Here is a 25001-nt window from a genome sequence, read left to right on the forward strand (position 1 = left end):
AACAATAAATTCCTGTATTGGAAATTAGACGTAATGTATCAGGCGTGTATTCTCTCCAATTTTTAGGTAAAAATGGAGTGTTATGTTTATTTTCTCATAAGAATTTAAATTAAATTAAATATGAAACCAAATCAAAGACAAAGTATTCAGAATTCTGCAGGTTAAATGCCAGGTCAGGCTCTTTGAGCAGATGGGGTTGTTAGCTGTTACATGAATCCTCTCTGTTTTACATGTTTTGTAAGAAAAATAGTTTTGAAAGCTCCTTGGATTTTAGTTTTAGTCATTTCCCATGTGTTCTGTGACCAAAGTTAAATGATTTCTCTTACTCCCTTGGCAGTCATGTTACCTTTTAATGTTTTATGTTAACAGTATTGTTTAAAATCTTTGTAGACTTTATATTCGGACACGATTCCAGAAGATGCCTTTCCTGGGAAATTGATCATGCAGGTCTCTGCTACAGATGCAGATATCCGTTCCAATGCTGAAATTACTTACACATTATTTGGTCCAGGTGCAGAAAAATTCAAACTAAATCCAGACACAGGTAAAGGTAGAGTTTGGGGCAAAACTAATTGTGTTCCAACAAAGTCACATGTGGGTGGTTTTGGATCACACAGAAAATTTGAAATAACAGTTTGTTCTTGTAAAATTTACTCTCCTGCTACAAAAATAGCATCTTTTAGAAAGGTAAACAGCAATTCAATGTGTAAAATTTGGAGTGAGATAAAAAAAATTAACAGCAACAATCACCTACTTGAACCGAGGATTTAAAATTTATGTTTTTTATTATCACCTTTTTTTTTTAAAAAACTCAGAAGTTAAAGTATGTCTCAAACTTTCTGCTTTATCCATTTTATATATAGTTTGTTTTCTTGAATTTGTGGCCATAAATTTATAATTTAGCTTATTCATTAAAATGATGAGTGGTATTTTACTTTAAACCTCCAGGATTGTTTTTCTCTTTCAGTTTGTATTTTGTTAAAATGGGGGGTCAAGTAACAGTTTTCTATTAAGCTCCCCCCAAATTAATTATAAACATGTGAATCTAATTTTTGAGTCAGTTTAAAAATATTTTCAATTTGATAAATTGGCAGCTATTTTTCTTTTTGGCATTGTATATAATGCGAGAGGTCCTGGCCTGGAGATCTTCATGGCTTAGAGCTAGCACCTGGCAGGGTTTGAAAACCTCCATCTCTGAGGGCTCCCACAGCTGTTGACTCTGTCACTAATAAAATTGTTCTCCAAAGGAAGGCTGTTATTCAGATTTTATAAATGTAAGAGAAAAGGGGAAGAAAGATGTGCTCTTGCAGTCACATCTTAAATTTCAAGTGAGCCCATTTATTTTTGTTTTTAGGTGAACTGAAAACATTAGCCCCCCTTGATCGCGAGGACCAGGCAACATATAATCTTCTGGTCAAGGCCACGGATGGAGGGGGAAGATTCTGTCAAGCTGATATTGTGCTCATGTTAGAGGATGTGAATGATAACGCCCCCGAATTCTCTGCTGATCCTTACACCATCACCGTGTTTGAAAACACAGAGCCTGGCACGCTCCTGACAAGGGTACAAGCCACGGATGTGGATGCAGGTATCGCCCAGATGATGCTTTTGCCTTCAAACTATGCACTGTGACCTGAGGAGCCTATTTTAAAACACTATTCCACATTCAGCCCCTTTAATGTACCCTAGCTAATGCATGTTGAATAACTCACCATTGTCATGTTACCCTTAAAAATTGTGTTAGCATTAAAAATGGAATGAAATCTTCAGAATAATGAACTCATTTTTAATGAATATGTGAAGTCTCAAAATTGTGCCCAGTGAACTTACTGTTGTAAAGTATCTGTGGTACCCCTAAAATTCTGCTTAGTGATGAGATAAACTGATTTTTATGTCCCATTGAATTAATTAGTGAAGTGTTATTTTTTGTGAATGAAGCATTAGTGACAGAGATTTAGTATCGTAGGAACATAACAGAAGCAAATGATATATTGTTATAGTTTTACAGACCTTTCCAATTTTTTATAGAGAAAATAAGACTCTAAGATACATATTCTTAGCATTTTGATAGCAGAGAATAAAAATAACTTCTTCAGTCATTCTAATACTGAAGAATCTGAAGAATACCAAAAATGTTGCTTTTCAAATAAATCTTTGTTGCTGAAGCTAAATGATAAATAGGCTTTATTTTTAAAGATCTGCTGGCTGTCAGAGCGTAAGTTCCTATATAACATAGTCTTAAAAAGCCAGATGACTATGAAATTATATTTGTTTTAACTCAGCAAATTGCTCATTTTAAAGTTTACATTTTTAAGGTCATAGTCATAAGAATTTTAAAATAATGTATATTGGCATTTTCCCTTTTTCATATGTATGCTGGATTTTAAAAAAAATAATTTGTTTACGTTTCTTGAAATAAAACATTCTGACATGATGTCATGTCTTGACAGGACTGAATCGGAAGGTATCCTACTCACTGATTAACTCTGCTGATGGACAGTTCTCCATTAATGAATTATCTGGAATCATTCAGTTAGAAAAGCCTTTGGATAGAGAACTACAGGCAGTATACACTCTAACTTTGAAAGCTGTAGATCATGGTTTGCCAAGAAGGTTGACAGCTACTGGCACTGTTGTTGTATCCGTTTTGGATATAAATGACAACCCACCCGTGTTTGAATACCGTGAATATGGTGCCACAGTGTCTGAGGATGTTCTCATTGGAACAGAAGTTCTTCAAGTGTATGCAGCAAGTAGGGACATTGAAGCAAATGCAGAAATCACCTACTCGATAATAAGTGGAAACGAACATGGGAAATTCAGCATAGATTCTAAAACAGGTAACCTACCATGCAAACGAGAGGAAGCCCTTCATTCTGCCAGAAAAGGCTAGATTGCTCCACACTTTACCTGGTACAAAAACAGGTCATACCTTGTCAATAGATACTCTAACAAGAGAAGACTCAAGTTTTCTTTGTGTTGTTATCATAAGTGGGATTCAGAGTGGTTTAGAAGACTTTAAACTATAGTTCTACATAATAAAATACATTTCTGGCTTATCCATTATAACTATAAGCAAATTAACTTTAAATAGAAAATGAAAGCATCATACTCTAGTAATTTAGTAAAGATATAAGATGTCGTAAGTCAGTAAAGGTAAAGAATTGAAGATGGTAGAAGATTTTGCGGAATGGCTCCTTTTTATGGCCCACGTGGATCTCATGTGAAGTAGCTTCTCAGGTGAAACAGCAGTTTCGACCTCTTTGATCTTAGTTTCAGTAGGGGACATCTGATAATTCATTAAATTGATCTCTTCATTATGCCAGTTATAGACAACCGTCGAAGTACTTGGACTGAGTCACTTACTGAGTGACTGCCAACAAGGTCAGAAGTCATTGGCGCTATTGACCCTGGCTGCATAAATACTTTTTGTAGTCTTGTTAATCTGTCATCTAAAATAGCTGTAAGTAAATTGCTCTGTAAAAAATTGCTCCATTCCAACTGTATTTAATTGTATGTGACTTTCAGATGAAGGGTAGGTGTGTGATGATGCTGTTTTAAAATGTATTTTTAGCACATATCATAAAATTGTTATTTTTAGGACTCTCTATGTAGGGTAGACTGTAAGGAAGTTAAAAGGAAAGACGTTAAAGGAATTATTAAATCAAAAAAGGATTTTTAAAAAATGACGGGATATAAATAGTTATTCCGGAGATTTTTTAAAAGGATGTACATTTCTGTAAAAGAAAAAGTATGAGAAGGAAAAAGAAACGAAAAGCCAAAGAACAGAATTTTTGTGTTTTCTATTTCATTAAAGTCTGTAGTAAACTATCATTAAAAAGAGATACGAAATGTTATCATTTTTATAGCAGGGGGATGTAAGGAGTACTGACCAGGAAAGCAATTCACATATCACAAAGAGTATCAGGAAAGTAATTAAGAGAAATAAATAAGGTTCCAAGGATGGGCAAATTCATGTTTTAATTGTTGAATTAAGAAATTAGAAACCATACATAAATGGTAAGTAAACTGTTGAACTGAAAATTTTAGTCATAGGAGGAGAATGTGGTGGCACTTTAAAGCATCGGAAGTAATTTTGATTTTCTATTCAGGGGCCATATTTATCATTGAGAATCTGGACTATGAAAGCTCTCATGAGTATTACCTGACTGTAGAAGCCACTGATGGGGGCACACCTTCATTGAGCGATGTTGCAACTGTGAACATCAATGTAACAGACATCAATGACAATACCCCAGTGTTCAGCCAAGACACCTACACGGCAGTGATCAGTGAAGATGCTGTTCTTGAGCAGTCTGTCATTACGGTGCGTATCTTTTCCCCTACAGTTTTCTTCTGGGTCTTTGCAAGAATTTTTAGTGAGATTGATCCAGTTTTTGTAGTGGCCTTACTTGAAAATATTGATAATTTGAAGATAGGGAAATGTCTTTTGCTGGCCTGTTCAGTGACCGACTCTATTATAAATGGTTGCCTTAACACAGCTAGCTGTTGAGATCAGAAATGTGCTTAGTAGACTTGCGTGCCTCCCTCATCTGTCTCCTAAACCAGAGTGTGATATTTTCTAGGTCATGGCAGATGATGCCGATGGACCTTCAAACAGCCACATCCACTATTCAATTATAGACGGCAATCAGGGAAGTCCATTTACAATCGACCCTGCCAGGGGAGAAGTGAAGGTGACCAAACTTCTAGACCGGGAAACAGTAAGTGGAAAAATCTGACGTAGATTGTTTGCAGATTATCAGACCAGTAGATAGAAGTGCCTTGTATTCACCTCTGCCGACATTTTGGGAAGTGTTAAAAGGGGAGAACCAGCCTTGTTCTCAGTAAGTGACAAGCAAGATACAAACACTTGAAAAGCAGTTGTAGTATGAAGATCTCCAGAATATGTGATGTGTTTCATACTAATGTGAAGTTTGGATAATAAGAGTTTGTATTCAGGACGAAGTTACTGTTGGCACCAGTGTTTTGAGACGCTTCATGGAGCTAGAAGCTGGGTTTTAAATAATAGCAGAGATTCAGGAAACCATAGTGTTGAGAGGACGGAATTCCCTGTGAGGAACCGGGGGAACAAGGATGGAGGAAGGAAGACGTGGGGTGTATTTAGGTGATTCTGTTCAGTTGTGTTGGAGTAGAGTGATCGTACAAACAGGTGAGGGAGGAAAGATAGATGAAGAGTTTTAGGAACAGATGACAGGCCACAGACAAAACCAGGATCGTAGGTTCAGGCTGGCACTGCAGGCATTAGGTGGTTACTGACGCTGTGAGCCCAGGTGTAACAGCACAGGAGATGGTTTCTGAAGACCAGTCCTGCAGCAGGTCTAAGTGTTATCCAGAGGTGGGAGGAGCAGTGACAGTTAATCAGTTATGAAACAACAAGAGCCCACATTGGGAAAGTAGCAATGACGAGTGAATGACAAGACAAATGCGGAAACTTCGTAGAGGAAAAATTAGGGGCCACAGAGCTCAGCTATGGCCCTCCAGAGAAAGCAGAGGTGGCAGATGACTCGATGTGTTTCAGTCTTGCCGTGACTGGGTAGTGCCATTAAAGACAAATAGGAGGTCACAGGGTGTAAACTCAGCACTGGGAGAGGTGCTTGAATGTGGTTTTCAATATGCTGATTTGTAGAGGAAAGTGGCATATTCAAGTAAAATTATTCAGCCAGTATTCAGAGATTTTAGTCAAACTTAAGAGACTTGAAAGCTGGAAATACAGATATGGCACATGCCTCTGAAGATAATTATGGAAGTGATCTGAGGTATTGAGATAAAAGTGAGTGAATAAGGAGAGAGGCAAGCCCTCCCTCCCTTTATCCATCCGTCCGTCCATCCATCCACTTAGTCATCTGCTCTCACAGACAGGAGGGGAGCTGCCTCAGAGGTAATGAAGTGAAGGAGAAGTGAAACAGCCTTGGTTTGGGGAATTGGAAGGGCATCGATGATAATAAAGACTGTAATTTCAGAAGAATAGTGGGTAAATCCAAGATTAGAGGAATTTGGGGAGATAGTGCTGAGATATTTCATCAGAGTCCATTCTTTAATTCCTTTTCTGACCTGTTATTTTTGAGTGGGGACTTTCCAAGAGTTTAGGAAGCATGACTGTTATGCTTAGGATTGCAGTACTGCTGGGCAGAACAAAACTTAGTATTTTTGACTGAAACACTTCTCAGATCCTTTAGTATACTCATGTCCATTATGAGATAACAAAAGAGAGTCTCCCAAGCTACGTCGCCCTCTTTTTGTCGGAGCATCTCTCAGGACTGACATTCTGCAGCACGTCCTCTGGGGTTCAGCCAGCTTCCTGGCCTCTTCACTGCTCATTCTGGAAGAGAGAGCTTAAAAGAAACTGTCCTGGAAGAGAAGCCACCTTAATCCACCTTTTGTAGGAAGTCCCGAAGAGAGAATCTTGGGAGATTTAGACGGTTGACTACAATCCAAGAGTGACATGGATGGGGAGGGTGAGGGGAGTGCTGAGAGCCCTCGAGGCGGGAGGCAGCTTGCTGTCTGTCTGCTTCTGGCTCAGAGTCACACTGGGGCCGGAGGGAAAGTGGCCTTCCCCGCCACTAGTAAAGCAGCAGCCTTCGACATATGTGATGTTTTCTCTCATCATTTGTATTACTTTTCTGTCTTAATTTCTGTTAATAGATCTGCAGGTTTTCAAAGTTAGAACAGTTTAACGGAACAAGTACGTTTCTGAGAAGCATTGGAGATTCTCATCCTTATTAGTAACTTTTTCTGTTGAGCAGATACATTACATTTTACAGATCAGTGGTTTGTAGGCTAGGGAATTGCCTGCCTGCAGGACACGGGGAACGGCAGGCCCTCAGATCCGCCCCTCCAGTAATCAGAAGTACGCTTCAGGCTGAACCCTGCGCTTGGGCCTTGTGGAAATGGACACGCTTCTCTTTATCTTCTCCCCGAAAAGATTTCAGGTTACACGCTCACCGTGCAGGCCTCGGACAACGGCAGTCCACCCAGAGTCACCACGACCACTGTGAACATAGACGTGTCTGATGTCAACGACAACGCCCCCGTCTTCTCCAGGGGCAACTACAGCCTGATCATCCAGGTGATCCTGGGCCCAAGCCTCACTGCACGCACCCCTGTTGAAATAAGCTCTTTTGTTGGCCTCAGTGGTTCGTTTGAAGTATCTTTCTTTTCCAAAGACTACTTTTGAGAAAAATGGGAACAGTGACATTACAGGGGTCTCTATCAATACTAAAAGATGAGCATTTCCAAGATGCTGTCATCTCTTCTTTTTGTGCTTTGATGTTTAAGATATTCTCGCTAGCTTGATTGTTAACCTTATCTTCTGCCCTTGCGTTTCCTCCTTGCCCCTCTTGCCCTCCCTCCTCCCTCCCACTCCTCCTCCAAACACCTCCCCTTCCTCACCCGTCCTGGCACCCCTCCCTCCCTCCCCCCACACCTTTCTTCTCACATGCCCCCTCCCCTCCAGCCCCCTCCTTTCCCACCCTCTCCCCCCTCCCCTCCTTCCCGTCACCACCCCCCCTCCTCTCTCCTTCCAAATGGAGCAGTAGTGTCTCTGTTTTCTGTAAATTTCATATTATAGAAAACTTGCATATGAGACGGGGTTTTGTTGAAAGTTGTGTGGTTCTCTTACTCTTGCAGGAAAATAAGCCCGTGGGGTTCAGCGTGCTGCAGCTGGCAGTGACGGACAGGGACTCCTCCCACAATGGCCCCCCCTTCTTCTTCAGCATTGTGAGTGGAAACAAGGAGGGGGCATTTGAAGTCAACCAGCAGGGAGCCCTGCTGACGGCAGCGGCCATAAACAGGAGAGTGAGAGATCGCTACTTACTGCACATTAAGGTATTACAGTCTGTCTTTATGAGTTTGTTGCGGGCTCGTGGAGAAGAGCTGCTTTGGTGGTTCTCTTGCCCTGTGTAAACAGCTTACGTTGCATGAGAAGACAAAACTGAATTAGAATTACAGTCTTTTTCCGGTTTTCTGGTCAGACCTTCATTTTTATCCCATGGCTCTTCGTGGGGGGCTTATTTATTCATTGGGTTACTTTATCACAGACGTTGGTAGAGCTAAATTTCAACGTAAATTAGTGAAAGGGCTAGAAAGAAGTATTTATCCTGTCCCTTGATAACACTTCTCACGTGGAGAACTAATATCTAACAATTGATAATATTTTAGAGCTTGAACAATGTAAATATATTTTTATTAAGAAGTTGTAAACGACGACATAGACGAAGGTGATTTTTTTTTTCCCCTTTTCTCGTAGGTAGCAGATAATGGAAAGCCTCAGTTGTCATCTTTGACATACATTGACATTAGAGTCATTGAAGAGAGCATCTATCCTCCTGCAATTTTGCCACTAGAGATTTTCATTACTGCTTTTGGAGAGGAGTACTCAGGGGGTGTCATTGGGAAGATCCACGCGACAGACCAAGACGTGTATGACACGTTAACCTACAGCCTCGATCCCCAAATGGGCAGCCTCTTCTCTGTCTCCAGCACGGGGGGCAAGCTGATAGCCCACAAGAAGCTGGACGTAGGGCAGTACCTCCTCAACGTCAGTGTAACGGACGGGAAATTTACCACCGCGGCTGACGTCACGGTGCACATCAGACAAGTGACGCAGGAGATGTTGAACCAGACCCTGGCCGTCCGCTTTGCCAACCTCACCCCAGAAGAGTTCGTTGGTGACTATTGGCGCAACTTCCAGCGAGCTTTGCGGAACATCCTGGGCGTGAGGAGGAACGACATTCAGATCGTTAGCTTGCAGCCCTCCGAACCTCATCCGCATCTGGACATCTTGCTTTTTGTAGAGAAATCAGGTAGCGCCCAGGTCTCAACAAAACAACTTCTGCACAAGATTAATTCTTCCGTGACGGATATTGAGGAGATCATTGGTGTGAGGATATTGGACGTGTTCCGGAAGCTCTGTGCAGGGCTGGATTGCCCCTGGAGATTCTGTGACGAAAAGGTGTCCGTGGATGAAAGTGCGATGTCAACGCACAGCACGGCCAGACTGAGCTTTGTGACCCCACGCCACCGTAGGACAGCTGTGTGTCTCTGCACAGGTAACACACATAGGCACGTGGAAGTAGGCGGTGCAGGTCATTTCATGTACAGCCTTTGAAGGCTATACATCAAACATCGTTTTCTTGAAATTCCTATTAATTAGCTCTCCCCCCTGCCCTTTTTTTTTTTTTTTTTTAAACAAAGGGGGAAAATGCCCACCTGTCCATTATGGATGTGAAGACAGTCCGTGCCCTGAAGGATCTGAATGTGTCACTGATCCCAGAGAGGAGACATACACCTGCGTCTGTCCAGGTGGCAAGTTTGGCCAGTGCCCAGGTGAGAGGTTCAATAATTAAGAGTACTTTTATTTAAAAAAGTAACTTTCAGAGTTTCTTATTTTCTTCTTTGTTGGAGTTGAAAATTTTGTAAAGTATGTTTATTATAACAAGTCAGACGTAGAGGCGAATAAAGAATAAAGGAGTAGCTTTTCCTTCCTCTTGAACTCCTCCCGAGTTAATAGTTCGATGCTCCTCCTCTCTCATCAGAGCTCATATAAACATACAGTCCCATATGTACAGATTTATTGTCCTTTTCCTTTCACATCTTTTTTTTTTTTTTTTTTAAAGAAACTAAGGAGTGATTACATCTAACGCAGCCCTCTTTTCCTCTGTTATGAGCATCTTGCCAAGTCCTAATGCTTGTTAATAGTTGTACAGCATTTTGTAGCATGGCTATACCATCATTTATTCAACATGGTGCTTACGTGTAGAGATTCAGTGTATGTTCTCCTGTGTTGCAAGAAGAATCCTTAAACGTGTATCCTTACATATTGGCACTTTCATTTCTGTACAGCAGATTGTAAAACTAGGACTTACCTGTGTCAAAGGTGAACTACACTTTTAATTTTTAGATATACCGTTATGTTAGTTTCCCAAAAGTTGTACCAGTTCCTGTTTCTTCCAGTCATGTGTGAAGGTCTCATTCCCCATTCCTTTGCTAATGTTGAAGGTTTTCAATTAAAAAACAAATCCCCCCCCATCTAATAAGCATGAAATGATATCTAATTATTTTAATTGCCATTTCTCTGGCTACTTGGGAAAGTAGTCTTTTCATTTGTTCATTGCCAGTTAGCACTTCCTCTTCTGTGACTGGCCCGTTCCTATTATTTGCTTGATTATCTGGACTATTTGTCTGTTTCTTATCTGTAATGTCTGGAACTCTGGAGCTCTTTGTGTATTTTGAGCAGTAACATCTGCGTAACGCTGTCTGTTATGTTATTGATCTTTTGATTTGTTTAATTTTTATTTTGTCACTTCTGCATAATTTTACAAAACAGTTTTCATCTTTGGATTGATATTATTTTCATCCTTTTTGTAGAATGGGAATTGTTTTATGTCTTGCTTGAGAAGGTTTCCCAAACCACCTTCAGGCTATGTATTTTCCTAAACTGCTTTCTAATAATTTTATAATGGGTATTTCCTAGTTAGATCTTTTATTATCTTAGAATTCATTTGTCTGTGATACAGTAGTCTAACTTATTCTCTGCAAATGGAGATCCAGTTGTGCTGTGCTGTTTATTAAACAAGTAGACATTTCCCATTGAATTGCATTTTGTAATGTTATAATCATAGATCCAAAACTTGAATTAGTCAGGGCGGGAGTGTGGGGACACACTTATAAAAATATTTAAACTTGATTCTGATTTATTTTTTCCTCTTTGTGATTCACAGGGAGTTCATCCGTAACATTTACTGGAAACAGCTTCGTGAAATATCGCCTAATGGAGAATGAAAACAAGTTAGAGATGAAGCTGACCATGAGGCTGCGAACCTACTCCACCCACGCGGTCGTCATGTACGCTCGCGGGACGGACTACAGCATCTTGGAGGTGAGCGTTGGTGCATATTTGTACCTCAGATTGTGGGAGACTTTAAAAATATGAATTCCATTTTATGTTCAGATTGTCCATTTTTTAAAAGAATAAGCAAAATGAAATGGTTGAGTTATTCATTTAAATGGTTCATTGATACTTACACGTAAGTTTTGTAGAATGAAAAGCTCTTTTTGCTCTGCGGTGACATAGACATTTACTTCTGTTTTTTACAAACATTTTTAGGTACCTGTGACTGTTACATTCAAACTCTAAGTGATATTACACCTTAGTAATATTATAGGGATTTTATAGAAAGGTCGTACATATGATTGAAGTGATAATTAGCTTGCCTACTTTTTTTTTTTTTAGCATGATTCATTTTTGATTTCTGATAAAAGCTGATGCTATTTTTGGTTGTTCAGTACAGTTAATTATTAGTCACACGACGCCTTTAGGATACGCAGTTGAAATTTGATATCCTTGAAAGGTCCATTTTTATTATCTGTACAATGAACAGACGAGCGTGTGTTCTGTAGTACTTAAACGCGAGGGCTTACTTTCTTCCTTCAGTCACCAAACATGATCCGAGACTGTGTGTGAAGACTCCGTGAGAGTAAAGTGAACAGTGATTGTTTCTGTCATAGATCCACAACGGAAGGCTGCAGTACAAATTCGACTGTGGAAGCGGCCCAGGCATCGTCTCTGTCCAGAGCATCCAGGTCAACGATGGGCTGTGGCACGCGGTGTCTCTTGAAGTGAATGGGAACTACGCCAGGTTGGTTCTAGACCAGGTCCACACCGCATCAGGCACAGCCCCGGGGACGCTGAAAACCCTCAACCTGGATAGCCATGTGTTTTTTGGTGGCCACATCCGTCAGCAGGGCTCACGGCATGGAAGAAGCCCCCAGATTGGCAGTGGTTTCAGGGGTTGTATGGACTCCATTTATCTGAACGGGCAGGAACTCCCTTTAAATAACAAACCAAGGAGCTACGCACACATTGAAGAATCGGTGGACGTGTCTCCTGGGTGCTTGTTAACAGCTACGGAAGACTGCTCGAGCAGCCCCTGCCAGAACGGAGGCGCCTGCCACCCCTCACCCACTGGAGGTAAGCTTCACAAGGGAGCCTTCTTTAAACATTACCCGCATAGGCACTTGAGGGGAAGTTCCCCCTGTATTTCTGCTCTTCCTCTTTTTATTCAGTCAGTTTTGTCAGCTCCTGCAGCCAGCATGGGATCTGAGTAGCATACGTGGTGCTCTAGCGGAGCGGGATTTTGAATGCACCCCAGCAGTGGCTGGAGGGGACGGTTTCTCTCCCGCTGAGCTGCAGCCGCGCTGCTTCGTGTTTCCAAACACATCTCATTCTGCACCAGTAGCCACAGGAAACTACTGCTGACCTCGAACTCCTCTCCGGCCACACGGACACTGACCCGGGGGTTAGAACTGGTTCCACGTAGTTCTTCTTGAGGCCTCCTTTTATCCAGTGGCCCAGCAAGGGGACTGCTAGCCTTGCTCGCTCTAGGTGGGAGTAGGAGTGGTTTTCCAGAAGGCCTTGGACCCCTCGTAAATTATGGTGAACTGGAGCTGGTTATGAGTTCTCTCTTCAGTTCTTTGTGTTTTGGTGATACCAGCAGTAGACAACTTTTTACCCAGAGGGAATGGGAATTTTACTAGGTTTTACAGGTCTTAGAGAGCTAAATCTTCACCTAAACTTAAAAGTAAAAACGAAGATACTGAGACTTATTTTTTGAGCTACTGAATGATAGGACTTTTTGTTCCCTTTTGCTGATTTAGGTTATTACTGCAAATGCAGTCCCTTGTACGTAGGGACCTATTGTGAGGTGGGCGTCAACCCGTGTTCCTCCAACCCCTGCCTGTACGGTGGCACCTGCATTGTGGACAATGGAGACTTCCTTTGTCAATGTAGAGGATTATATACTGGTCAGAGGTATGTAGATTTTTCTTAGCTTTCATAGTTAATTTTAACATTAACGTTTCTAATGTAATCATGTGTGTAAAATACATTCATTTGTTACCGTTTTGCTGTATTTGTTTACAGTAGGAGTATTAGGTTTATGTTTATTTTTTCCTTGTTCTTTAGGTGCCAGCTTAGTCCCTACTGCAAAGATGAACCCTGTAAAAATGGTGGAACATGTTTTGACAGTTTGGATGGTGCTGTCTGTCAGTGTGACTCAGGTTTTAGGGGAGAAAGGTAACTGGCTTCTTTCAAGATTTGTATTTGCACCTCTCTATAGTTTCCCAGTGATCAGCAGATGCAACAAGACTTCATTAATTTGGACCATGTTGCTTCAGGATTTGAATTCAGAGCTCATAATGGCTCCTTGTATAATTTATCTTTTCATTCTTTAAGAAAATACTGAGCAAATGAATATAATATTGTAATGCTTGAAATATTATATGCTTTAAATATATAATGCTTCTATACTTTAAAAACATTATTTATGAACAAAGAATGTATGGGTGCTTGCAGAAGTAACTGCAGAATGAGTAAGATTGTATTTTTTAAAGCAGACACCCATGGAGTTGTTACCTATCTATGAGAGTGATGACATTTTTTCATCATTTATGTAGCATCTAAAATCTTTTTCCACTCTCTCAGTATCTTCTGTGAGCCTTCCATAATCCTGAGAGGTGATAGTTATTTTCCAGGTGAAGAAAACGAGGCACTAAGGTGCCTGTTGTTGACCTTGAAAGAAGTGGCTTTTAGTTCCAGATGCCATTTCACCTTAGTTTTTAAACCAAATTGGTGAAGTCTTACTCAGTGCTTGTTACTTGTAAGTGCCTAGTGCTGTACATGTAGAAAAGCCTTCACCATCATATCAGTCTTGTTAGAAGGCTTGAAGCACGACCTGCCTGCAGAGATTCACATAAGGTTTTGCTCTAGTAGTGGTTGTGGTCTTGAACTTTGCCATCAGTCACATGGTTTTCATTTGTGAGTCTACTTTAATTCTAGACAATACTCAATATATTTAACAAAAATGTCTCAGTAGTCAAAATTGTAATGCTAGGTGAGTACAGGGGATGTTAAGCAGATACATTTTGTCAAAAGAGGAAGGGTTAGACGTGGCAGGTGGATCTGCGCAGGTGCAGAATATGCCCGTTTGGGAAGGCGGGCGGCCGGGCGGCGGGGGTGAGGGGATTGTATGCGGACGAGTCCGTAAGGGTGAGGGTCTGAGGGAGATTTTCAACAGGGAGAAGCATATAAAAACAGAAGACAGACTTGTCTAGCCTTTTTACATGCTTTATGGAACTGTCATTTTTCCAAACAGGAACATTTTCTGAGAAATTTAACCTAGTCTCTTGAAATCCATTTATCATGCACATTCTAAATTTCTGGATCAGAAATCAAGACAAACTGAGGTTTAGCCTATGAGTTTGATTTAGTAATCTGTTGAATCCTTAGAAAACTGGCAGTTAAAGATTGACTTGGCATAATGTTTATCTCCCAAATGTACAGAGTATGGAATCAAATGATTCATTACTCCACGAAAGGTTTTTTGTGTAGTTATTGCTGTCCGTAGTGTATTTTTGGGTGTCATACATTTGGTTCTGTTTTGGGTGGATCTTATTAAGGAGGAATTAGCCGTTAGTCTCTAAGAGTCATAGGCCTGGCACGTTCTGGCTCCTGTTGCAAAGGCCTCTCCTCAATCTGGGCTGTCTTGGCAGGTGTCAGAGTGACATTGACGAATGTGCTGGCAACCCCTGCCGAAATGGAGCCCTTTGTGAGAACACACATGGCTCCTACCACTGTAACTGCAGCCGTGAGTACAGAGGAAGGCACTGTGAGGACGTCACCCCGAACCAGTACGTGTCAACCCCCTGGGACATCGGCCTGGCTGAGGGGATCGGCATCGTGGTTTTCATAGCGGGCATCTTTCTACTGGTGCTGCTGTTTGTCTTCTGCCGCAAGATGATCAGTCGAAAGAAGAAACACCAGCCCAAACCTGAGGACAAACAGTTGGGACCCAGCGCAGCTTTCTTGCAAAGACCGTATTTTGACTCAAAGCTAAATAAGAACATGTACTCCGACGTACCACCCCAGGTGCCTGTCCGTCCTATCTCCTACACTCCAAGCATTCCAAGCGACTCTAGAAACAACCTTGACCGAAACTCCTTCGAAGGATCGGCTATACCCGAGCACCCCGAATTCAGCACCTTTAACCCCGAGTCTGTGCACGGACACCGGAAAGCCGTGGCCGTCTGCAGCGTGGCCCCAAACCTGCCTCCGCCGCCTCCTTCAAACTCTCCTTCTGACAGCGACTCAATCCAGAAGCCGAACTGGGACTTCGACTATGATAGTAAGAACGACTTTGTAAATCTTGATAAAATGTAGCTGAGCGATGGACAGAGAGATTACAAGTTCTGCCAGAGCTTCTGGTGGTTCAGATCAAACTGCAGAGTCTTTGTTAGTGGTGAATGTGTTCAGACTCTGTAGAGCTCTGGGACGACTGGAAAGCTTTTCCTGATGCCCCAGCCCTGGCTGAGCACTGTGGCTGCGATGTCATTTTAATTTAGGAATTGAATCTAGTCGTGTTCCAGTTAATCTGGAAAGATCATTTTATCTTTGTAATTGATGTGGGTTCTCAACTATAATTTAGAGGGACTTTTATGACAAAAAAATTGGGAGGGCATTTGCGTAGTAGGATTTTTTTTCTAATGTGGCCAGAGGAAGTGACAGTATTTAAGTGGCCTGACATATATTTGATGCTTTGAAAAAAGCTATAGGTACCATTTTCAAATAAAATTTTAATTCCCCAGGTTGTCTAATGGTATCCACTGGCAGGTTTTTTGCGAATTTCTATTCTGTGAGTCTGCAAGCTATACTTGTAGGTTTTTGGTTTTGTTTTCCAGATGTTTCTGGTTCTTTCTTTTGATGTTCTTTCACTAAACAAATCCCAGGCAGTCTGTGGGTCACGCTCGCTTTGCGTCAGGATACAGCAGGGAGGAAAGCAGAGTCTCTGCCTTCACGGGGTGTAACGGTTTGTCTGTCGTCTCCTCCTCTCAGCTAAAGTCGTGGCTCTCGATCCCTGTCTCTCCAAGAAGCCGCTGGAGGAGACGCCCTCTCACGCGTACAGTGCCCGGGAGAGCCTGTGTGAAGTGCAGTCCCTGAGCTCGTTCCAGTCGGAGTCGTGTGACGACAACGGTGAGTGAACGCGCATCTGAGATGCTCGGGTTCCCCTGCTCGCCGTCCACAGCCCCACTCACGCGACGCAGCACAATAAGGTAGACGCACCCAGTGCCCCTGGTTTGGTTGCACATGGTCTTCACATTTCACTTCGGACCACAGTTAGACAGTACCTTGGACAGCCTTGCATGAACTTCCAACCAGGGAAAACGTTTAAAATGTTCTTAGTGCTTACTTAGGTATTGGAACTGTAGCAACTGATCAGTAATAAGGAAGAAAATATAATTAATTGAAAGATAATGTCTGTCTGATTGGTTAATTTCACTTTGACCTTTTTCCACAACAGTGACTATTATAGAAGTTATGTGGATTTTTTAAAAACCCTTGTAACAGCTTCCTTGAGCATACCCCGCGCACACACATGCTTACACCCTCACAGCCCTAAGAGGAGAAGCCATAGTCTGAAACATGCAACCTCGGCAGCACCTGCGGTATTACAAGGTTTTATTTGTCTCTTCCCCCAACTCCCCTGCGGCCTCAGCTCCCATTTGGATCAGAGCATACTGACTGAGAGCACAGTTTCAGAGATTGCTAGTAAGTTTGATTATATTTCTAATGAAGAAGGCTTGACGGTGGGATCATTGATGCCAGTTTTGTTTACCTGAGGGTAAATCGCATTGATAACCAGCTTTACCATATGAGCACATACCAGTAGAGAAAACTGTCAATATTCAGAAATACAAAAAAGTGAGTTTCTAGTGGAAATTTTTGAATGTCAGAATTAGTAATTTTTTTGTGTGAAAATGCCATGTGTAAACTGAATTGTCTGTGAATCCAGAGTAAATAGCCTATAATACACTGAAGAGGCCTTTCTAAACTAAGGATGGCCATAAGTACGTTCCATTCATTCCTGAATCACCTTAAGCGTGTTATATATGATATCAAGGTACACCTGTGTTTATTATCCAGTGATGAAGTATATGGACATAACTCTGCTTATTAAACCAACAACAAAGTAGAATTCTTTCTTTCATTAGGTTTAATTCTAAAACATTAGAGTTGCTGATTTATGTAATAATTTATATCTTTGTCCTTAAATGCTCTTCGTAAACCTCAGAATTTTCTCAGCATTTTCTTTCTTTTCCTAGTTTTTTTCACTGAAACATCATTCTTAATACTCTTAAATAGCTTTAATAAGCTCTGGTCAAATTAGTTATGAAAATTAATTGCCAGATAATACAATGTGGGAAAAAATACATTTTCCAGGAGTGTCTGTATTTTCATCTTTATCATAATTTTAATCATTATCAGTCATAAAGTTAAAGTCTATATTAAGAGTGTATTTAAATTGTATTTTTAGTTTTCTAAGGCTGTTGTAATAGATTACATAGTGGCTTAAGACAAGATAAATTTGGAACAGTTCTGTAGCTCAGAAATCTGACGCTTGTCTCAGTAGGCTAAATTTAAGATGTCAGCAGGGTTGTCTCCTTTCTGGAGACTCCAGGGGAGAATCCCTTTCCTGCACCTTTTCCAGCTTCTAGAGGCTGCCCCCGTTCCTTGGCTCATGGCTTAACTCTTCCATCCCTCAAAGACAACAGCAGTGCACCTCCTGGCCATTCTGCTCTAGTCACAGCTCCCTCCAGCCACAGCTGGGAAAGTTGCTCCCCGTTTAAGAACCCTTGTGATTACACTGGGCCTGCACAGATAATAGAGGAAAATCCCTTCATCTCAGGATCTTCAACTTAATCATATTAGCAAAGTCTCTTTTGCCGAGGATAGTAACATATTCACAGGTTCCCAGGATTAGGATGTGTACATCTTTGAGGGCCATCCTTCTGCCTATTACATGCATACTTATTTATTTTGGCATAGATGCTTGAAAACAATTGAAAGGGAAAACAAATGAAAGGGAATTTACACAGGAAACAGCCAGGAAGACAGTCTGCATTTCTCTGCTGTATGTTGGCTCACCAGCTGTTAACTCGTCTGCAAAAAGACAAGAAAATTGGGGTGGGAGTACGTAGAACAGAGACAAAGCCGTTTTTATTTTTATATTGCATATTTTACCTTATTATGTAGCTCTTAATTTCTTTTCCTGGGAAGAATATGAGTTTATTAAATGGACCCAGAAAATTGGCTTAGCAAGTATTTGCCTCTTTGAATATGAAATCTTTTGCCCATGGGATGTATAAAATAAGGATTGTTTTGTCATAACTTGATTCATAATTGTAATTGTGACACAAATTTATGGCTAAAAATTTTTTTCCTAAATTACAGTATCATATGGTTACTCTGTTCCTTTGATTAATAATAACAAATATATAGCTTGATTAGAAAAATCTCTGAGACATATAAGGAACAGAGTGCAAGGGTCATACATTATTATATAGCTATGTTAAAGTAGTCACATTTTTAAAGCTATGAGGTAGAAATTATATACTATAAAGAAATGCTGTTTAATGCACTGTCTCCTGACTAACTGAAGATTTTCCTAATGTACTCCTTCTGTACCTTTTTACAAGCTTCCATAGTGACTGTAATACACCTTGTCAATGCCGTAGTTGACACGGTGACTAAAGAAGGTATAGTCGTGCGTGTGCTCAGTGTTTGTGTGACAGTCCCTGGAGTTGTGTGCTTTTGCCTACTGTAGTGTTGTACAAAGTCCTTATGTTATGGTTCTGAGGAGGTTGAATACTTTTATTTGTGCAGGTGTGTACATTAATAATCCAGATATATTGCAAAATTGTTACATATGTGTGTCTGTAGTCTTTGTTACTTTTTGCCATTTACAGTGAATTTACACAGATGCCAGAAGTCACCTGTAGGGTCTTGGACAGCTGCCTTTACATGGCACAATATTAAGAAGTTAGAAGTAATTCTATCTAAAAAAAATTTTAATATAAAAAATTCTCTTCATATGAATAGGAGTAAAACTAAATAACACACAGCTTTTATAATTAACTATAACTGACTCTTCCTTTTTGGATTTTCCCTGAGATATGGTCAAGGAAAATTATAGAACATGATAAGAAGGTATATTTTTATATTTGGTTGAGTGAAAATCATTGAATAGGAAGCTTTATCTGGTCAAAATTATAGGAAATACCTGCCTTAAATTATTTTAAATTAAATTAGCCCTTTATTATACACTAAAATTCAGGTAATCACATGCAAACTGCACAGGCATTTTCAAACTATAAGTCAGATCACCGTAGAGCTTGTGAAAACCCTAATTGTTAGGCCCCAGCACCAAGGTTTCTGATTGAGGAGGTCTGGATGTGGCCCTGAGAATTTGCATTTCCAGCCAGCCCCCAGTTAATTCTGGTGTTACTGGTCTAAGGATCGCACTTTGAGAACTCCTGGCATAGACCACCAAGAGTACATAAAGCTTAGGGGATCCTTTTTGCTAGGACATATGTGTTGCCAAGATTTAGGTGAGAGAAGGATGGTTTCAAGCCAAGTTTGATGGGATGGGGCAGGAGTGAGGTTTCCGTGTTTACTAATTACAGTTACTGATGAGCCTTACACTTACTTTCCTAAGAAGTACCATGTCTTTGCTTGGTGAGTCAGAAGGTGATCTATATTTTGTCTACTGAATTTTAGTTTTCCCATGATGAAATTCTAATATTTTAAATATTGACAGTTTAAAGAAGCAAAATTTGAATGGTTCTTTCATTGCAATCTCTTTCATTGAAAAATATTTTGGGCATATTAAATATTAATTGAGTTTAAAATTGAAAGCTAGTTTAAATTTAAGAATTATTGAATGCCTATTTAGTAACAAAAATTGTCAATCCTCTTTTTAAAAAGAAACTACTACATTTTTAGCAGGCTTTTTAGAATAATTCTATAGATACATGTTAGCTAAATACTGGCTTATTCATGTTTTAGAATCACCACAGTTTTTTCAGTTTTTGATTTAAATTCCTAGAAGAGAACCGTCAAATCTTCTTTGTTCCAAATTATTTTATCACAAGGATTTTTCAAGAACATCATTGAATGCACAGAAAGCATTGGCCTTGTTTAGAAAGTCACTAATCACCATGATTCTTACTTCCACAATAATAAGAATCATGATGATCGCCAACAGTTAGTGCTTGACCTACATTATCTGATTTAATCCTCCAAATAAGTAAGGGATTTCCACCCCCATTTCAAAGATAAGAGCCTGAAGCTTAGCCAGGGTAAGCAACCTGCCCAGGGTCATGTGATTCACACTGACTCTCTCTGTTCCATGCTGGAGTTCCGCATGCAAAATGAGGACCCTGAAAGAGCAAGTGGATGGGTGGGCTCAGGGTTACAGGCAGCTAAGGTGTCTCCAGGGAAAGGTGGACAACGTAGGTATAAAATCGTATTCAAAATGGGCAAGGTTTGGAGAGAGTTTCTCTTGGCTGTTTATAAGTGTCTAAGTGCATTCATGGTTTCTCTGAATTTAATGGCCATGTGAAGGCCTTGCTGTGCTGGAAAGTATGTGTCTCTTGTGTCACTGTGGCTTTTGTATTTGGGTTATCACCTAAGGGACCTGATGTGACCGAGCCTTTCATAATATTTCTCAGTAACGTGAGGGTATCATTTAAATTCCTTACCAGTTTACATTTTATTAGAGCCTATAGACTTTCAGTTACTCCTAACAAAATTTTGTGTTTTCAGGATTAGCTTGCCAGAAACAAGGGAAAGAAAGTAAAATCCTGAGTTTCCAGGCACAGTCCCTACTTCGTCATCACTCATCTTTTCCCTCCACTCCCACGTCCCATTTTATTTGTGCTACACAAATTTCTCACCATTTGGAATTTTCATAGATAATGGCTTAGAGGCATGGTACATGGCTGACTGGGCCTTTATAAACAGTTTATATTGTGTTATGTACTTATCTTTATTGCCTTTTTCAGCCGTCCTTCTCTTTTAATTACAAATGTTTTCTTTTCTCTCTACTCTGCAACCAAAAGAGTCTTTTGCCGCTCCTGACCTCAGCAAATCAAGAGGTGACTTATGCATGCCAGTTGTTCACTGATAATTCACTAAAACAAATTGGCGGAGGTTCGACCCAGTGCTGACTTGCTTCATGTGTTTGCGCAGTAACTAGTGCATAGTTGTTTGTGCCCTGCATTCTAAACGCGACTGCCTCACCTTCGCCCGTCTGCTAAAGGATTTCAAAAATCCTGGGGGGGTGGGGGGACTACCCCCAAATTGGGAGGGTTTTTTAAAATAATTATACTTTTATAATATATAGTTGAAAATGATCCTTAGTCCTTTTTAAAGTAACAAAAATTGTAGTTTATCAAAAATTGTGTTACATTTTTCAATGTTTAATTGCATTTTGTTTGATTTGGAGGCATGCTTTGATATGTCACTATTAATATAGTTCATTGTTTTTCTTAGGGCTAATGAAAAATAGTACTATTTTTAATATTAAACTTATAATGTTATTATAAAGGAAATTTATTTTTTAAATTTTAGCATGCTAAAGATTGCTTTCATTTAAAGGCTCACATTAATTAGTATTTTTTTTTTAACGACAAGTAGTGCAGATCAAGTGACATTTAATATTTTACTAAATAGAGACTTCTTTCTGAAAGGACAAAATTTCTTTACCAATGTCCTAAGACTGAACTAATACTCTTCTTTCTAAAGAGCAGTGGGTTCTAAATTACAGGAGGAAAGCTGAAAGGATGATTGGAATCATTTGAAGAGAAGTGCATGTATCTAGATGCTAGCGTCCTGCTTCTGTTAAAACTTCCATTTCTTTATGTAAGCACCTAACACTTGAATGTTAGGTGCTTACATAAAACTGTAAGTCCACATTTTAGGAGCAGAGCCTAATTCATAGAGGTTCTCAAAAGTGGTTCGGGATGGGAGGATGTCTTCAAAGCAGAGACCAAGGGTTTCCAGAATGTTGATCCTCTGTGCGTGGGAATGCCTTTGCACCTGTGTGTGTTGCATACACTGAGCCCTTTTTCCATGGCACACACTCTTGGGAGGAAAACACGTTGAAATCTGTTTTCTTTTCTACCAAGGGTATCACTGGGACACATCAGATTGGATGCCAAGTGTTCCTCTGCCAGATATACAAGAGTTCCCCAATTATGAGGTGATTGATGAGCAGACGCCCCTGTACTCAGCAGATCCGAACGCCATCGATACAGACTATTACCCTGGAGGCTACGACATTGAGAGCGACTTCCCACCCCCGCCAGAGGACTTCCCCGTGCCTGACGAGCTGCCACCCTTACCTCCAGAATTCAGTGACCAGTTTGAATCCATACACCCTCCCAGAGACATGCCCGCTGCAGGGAGCCTGGGCTCTTCATCGAGAAGCCGGCAGAGGTTCAACTTGAATCAGTATCTGCCCAATTTCTATCCTGCCGATATGTCTGAACCTCAAAAGGCAGGCCCTGGTGAGAACAGTGCTCGCAGAGAACCCTACGCCCCTTACCCTCCGGGATATCAGAGGAGCTTTGATGCCTCCGCTGTAGAGAACAGGCCCGTGTCCGTGTACGCCTCCACAGCTTCCTGCTCTGACGTGTCCGCGTGCTGTGAAGCCGAGTCTGAGGTCATGATGAGTGACTACGAGAGTGGAGATGACGGCCACTTCGAAGAGGTGACGATCCCGCCACTCGATTCTCAACAGCATACGGAGGTCTGACGCTCAGACTCCCCCCGAAGTGCCTGAACCGTAATGAACCTAGAGATTCTGTCGGTGATCTCCTGCATTGTTCTTTGCAGCAGTGCTTAAGCGCTTTTTTCGGCGAGCTGAAACGGGCATGGCTGCACTGAACCCCGCGCCTTGTGACCTGGTAGCCATTTCCAGCGTCCTGACCTTCTGTCTTTGGGTGAGGTTTACGTCGGCTGTGCCGTTTCTGAGCATCTTTTTGTATTTACATTTGTCTGTGTTAAAATAATGAAACGAAAATCAGTCCTACTATCTTGTTAGCATGATTCATGTATTTATATAGATTTGATTATTTTAATTTTCCTGTCTTTTTTTTTTGTAAATTTTATGTACAGATTTGATTTTTTCATAGTTTTAACTAGATTTTCAAGATACTTTGTGCATTTGTTTTTGACCGAATTTTGGTGGTGTTAGTGTCATTACCTAGCACCCTGATTTTTTAATATAACCAGGGTTTCACTCTGTGTCCTTTTCAACTGAAGTATGACGTTTCGTTAATACATTTCAGTATAATCATTCATTTCTATCTGTATATAGGATGAGGACAGATCCCGTACATGGACATGTCTTAAATGGGTTGCTGTATTTTAGAATTATAAAGATTTTTCATTATTGGAAAGTGTAATGGGGACCTTCTGCAGACTGTTTAGAACCAAAACCACCATGACACAGTTTTTATAGTGTCTGTATATTTGTGATGCAATGGTCTTGTAAAGGTTTTTACTGAAAACTACCATTAGCCAGTCTTTCTTACTGACAATAAATTATTAATAAAATACTTTAGCTTTACTGCCTGTTCTTCCTCCGTATTTATACTCCTGTTCAGGATTCAGTTAATGAATTGAGAAAGAAGGATTGGATGGACGGATGGATAGAAGGATGGATATAGCTTTTTTCGGCTTAAATATGAAGAGTTTCTTTGCAGTTGCCAAAACTAGACTGTACTTACAGATGTTGCCACTAGGTGGCAGTATATAGCTACATGCTACTGCTCAAAACTATAGGTATAGAGGCAAACAGCACTTTTATATAATAAGTATTTTCTAACTAAAACTTCAAGAAAACTTTTCTTATGCATTTTTTATTTTATTGCTATTTCTTGGCGATAATTGCAACGCATCTATGGTTTTATCCCATGATTTATATCAAAAACAAAGCATTTTATGAAGTATTCTATCTTTCTGTTGTCAAAGAACACACACTTCTGTAGGATTTAACGTGAAACTCAGAAGCTATCTTCCATGTGTATTTACAGTCAAAATCATCTCTCCATCCCACAAATATTTGTTCAGTACAGACCATGTGCCAGCCACTGTGATAGGAATTACACAGAATCAAGCGTTCTTAGAACTTTGCAAAGACACAGTTTCCCTTTAGGTAAAATGCCTTCGTTATTTTATTAAACGATATATATACAGAGTTTAAACATCAAAGAGAGCTAAAATACGTATAACCAAAAACAGCAAACTCAGGCACTCTGCTATAACCACTTACAACTCTTTAAGCCGTTTTCTCATTTTTCCTTTCAGATTTTTAAGTGTATGTATTGTTACTTCTTGAGTCACTAATTTTAGGAATTGCAGAAGATCATGTAACCTGTAAACCTCCATTGCTCTTATTATCCTCCCCTTAGTTACACCTTACTTTTTGGTTTAATTCACACATAGTGTTTTCATTGTTTTGATGATGTAAATATTCACCACAGAGCTAAGTAATATGTGATGTTTATTTCCATTTACTTTGCAACTTTCTCATTTTCTTAATTGCCTTAATTTTTCTTTTACTTATTTTTTAGAATTTGTGACTATTTTATTAATTTATTCAAAAAAATATTTTTGGTCACTTAGTATTGTTCTGTATGGACAAAAATTCTCTGTCTCCTTGGATTTTACATGGGGGGAGGGTAGGTGGCAGGGGGAGGTGGTGAATCAATAAGATATTACATAGCAGAGTATGGAGTGATGAGTGCTGAGGAGAAAAATTGGTATTGGGGAAGGAAAGTGATGGCGTGGATGGGGGATGGGAGGTGAAAACTGAAGACCTCAATGGCAAGCTGGCATTTGAATAAACACCTGAAGTTGATAAGGGAGAATGAGGCCACGGGGCCACCTGGTGCACCAGCATTCCTGGCAGAAGAGCTAGTATAAAGGCCCCAAGGTTAAGAAGGTTGAAGAAAAGAGGGGAAACAAGTGTGGCCTCTCATGGATTTATAAAGTGCCTCTTAGGACATGGTGAAAACTAGTAGATGACCATTGCTGATATCTATAGGTCTTTTACTTCAAGAATCTATTTCTCCAGAGG

General features: G+C 40.3%; 1 protein-coding gene across 6 annotated transcripts in view; it reads left to right on the top strand.

The window, feature by feature from the left end:
- Nucleotides 1-23478, top strand: part of FAT1 (FAT atypical cadherin 1) — a 123878-nt gene extending 100400 nt beyond the window's left edge. For 2 of the 6 annotated variants that reach the window (XM_082444444.1, XM_082444445.1), the window contains exons 12-28: nt 391-544; nt 1355-1588; nt 2451-2840; nt 4113-4327; nt 4587-4724; nt 6947-7090; nt 7651-7848; nt 8270-9071; nt 9217-9348; nt 10743-10900; nt 11530-11992; nt 12679-12832; nt 12986-13096; nt 14572-15203; nt 15911-16048; nt 20977-21012; nt 22045-23478. In XM_082444444.1, coding sequence (XP_082300570.1) covers nt 391-544; nt 1355-1588; nt 2451-2840; nt 4113-4327; nt 4587-4724; nt 6947-7090; nt 7651-7848; nt 8270-9071; nt 9217-9348; nt 10743-10900; nt 11530-11992; nt 12679-12832; nt 12986-13096; nt 14572-15203; nt 15911-16048; nt 20977-21012; nt 22045-22673 — 4728 coding nt within the window. In that variant the 3' untranslated portion in view covers nt 22674-23478. Of the gene's footprint in view, nt 1-390; nt 545-1354; nt 1589-2450; nt 2841-4112; nt 4328-4586; nt 4725-6946; nt 7091-7650; nt 7849-8269; nt 9072-9216; nt 9349-10742; nt 10901-11529; nt 11993-12678; nt 12833-12985; nt 13097-14571; nt 15204-15910; nt 16049-16571; nt 16625-18552; nt 20941-20976; nt 21013-22044 lie in introns of those variants that run through there. The other 4 variants (XR_014258257.1, XM_082444447.1, XM_082444446.1 and 1 more) reach the window with 4 other exon arrangements.
- The last annotated feature ends 1523 nt before the right edge of the window (nt 23479-25001 follow it).

Source organism: Balaenoptera physalus, assembly GCF_965194825.1.
Source record: "Balaenoptera physalus genome assembly, chromosome: 21".
Taxonomy (NCBI): domain Eukaryota; kingdom Metazoa; phylum Chordata; class Mammalia; order Artiodactyla; family Balaenopteridae; genus Balaenoptera; species Balaenoptera physalus.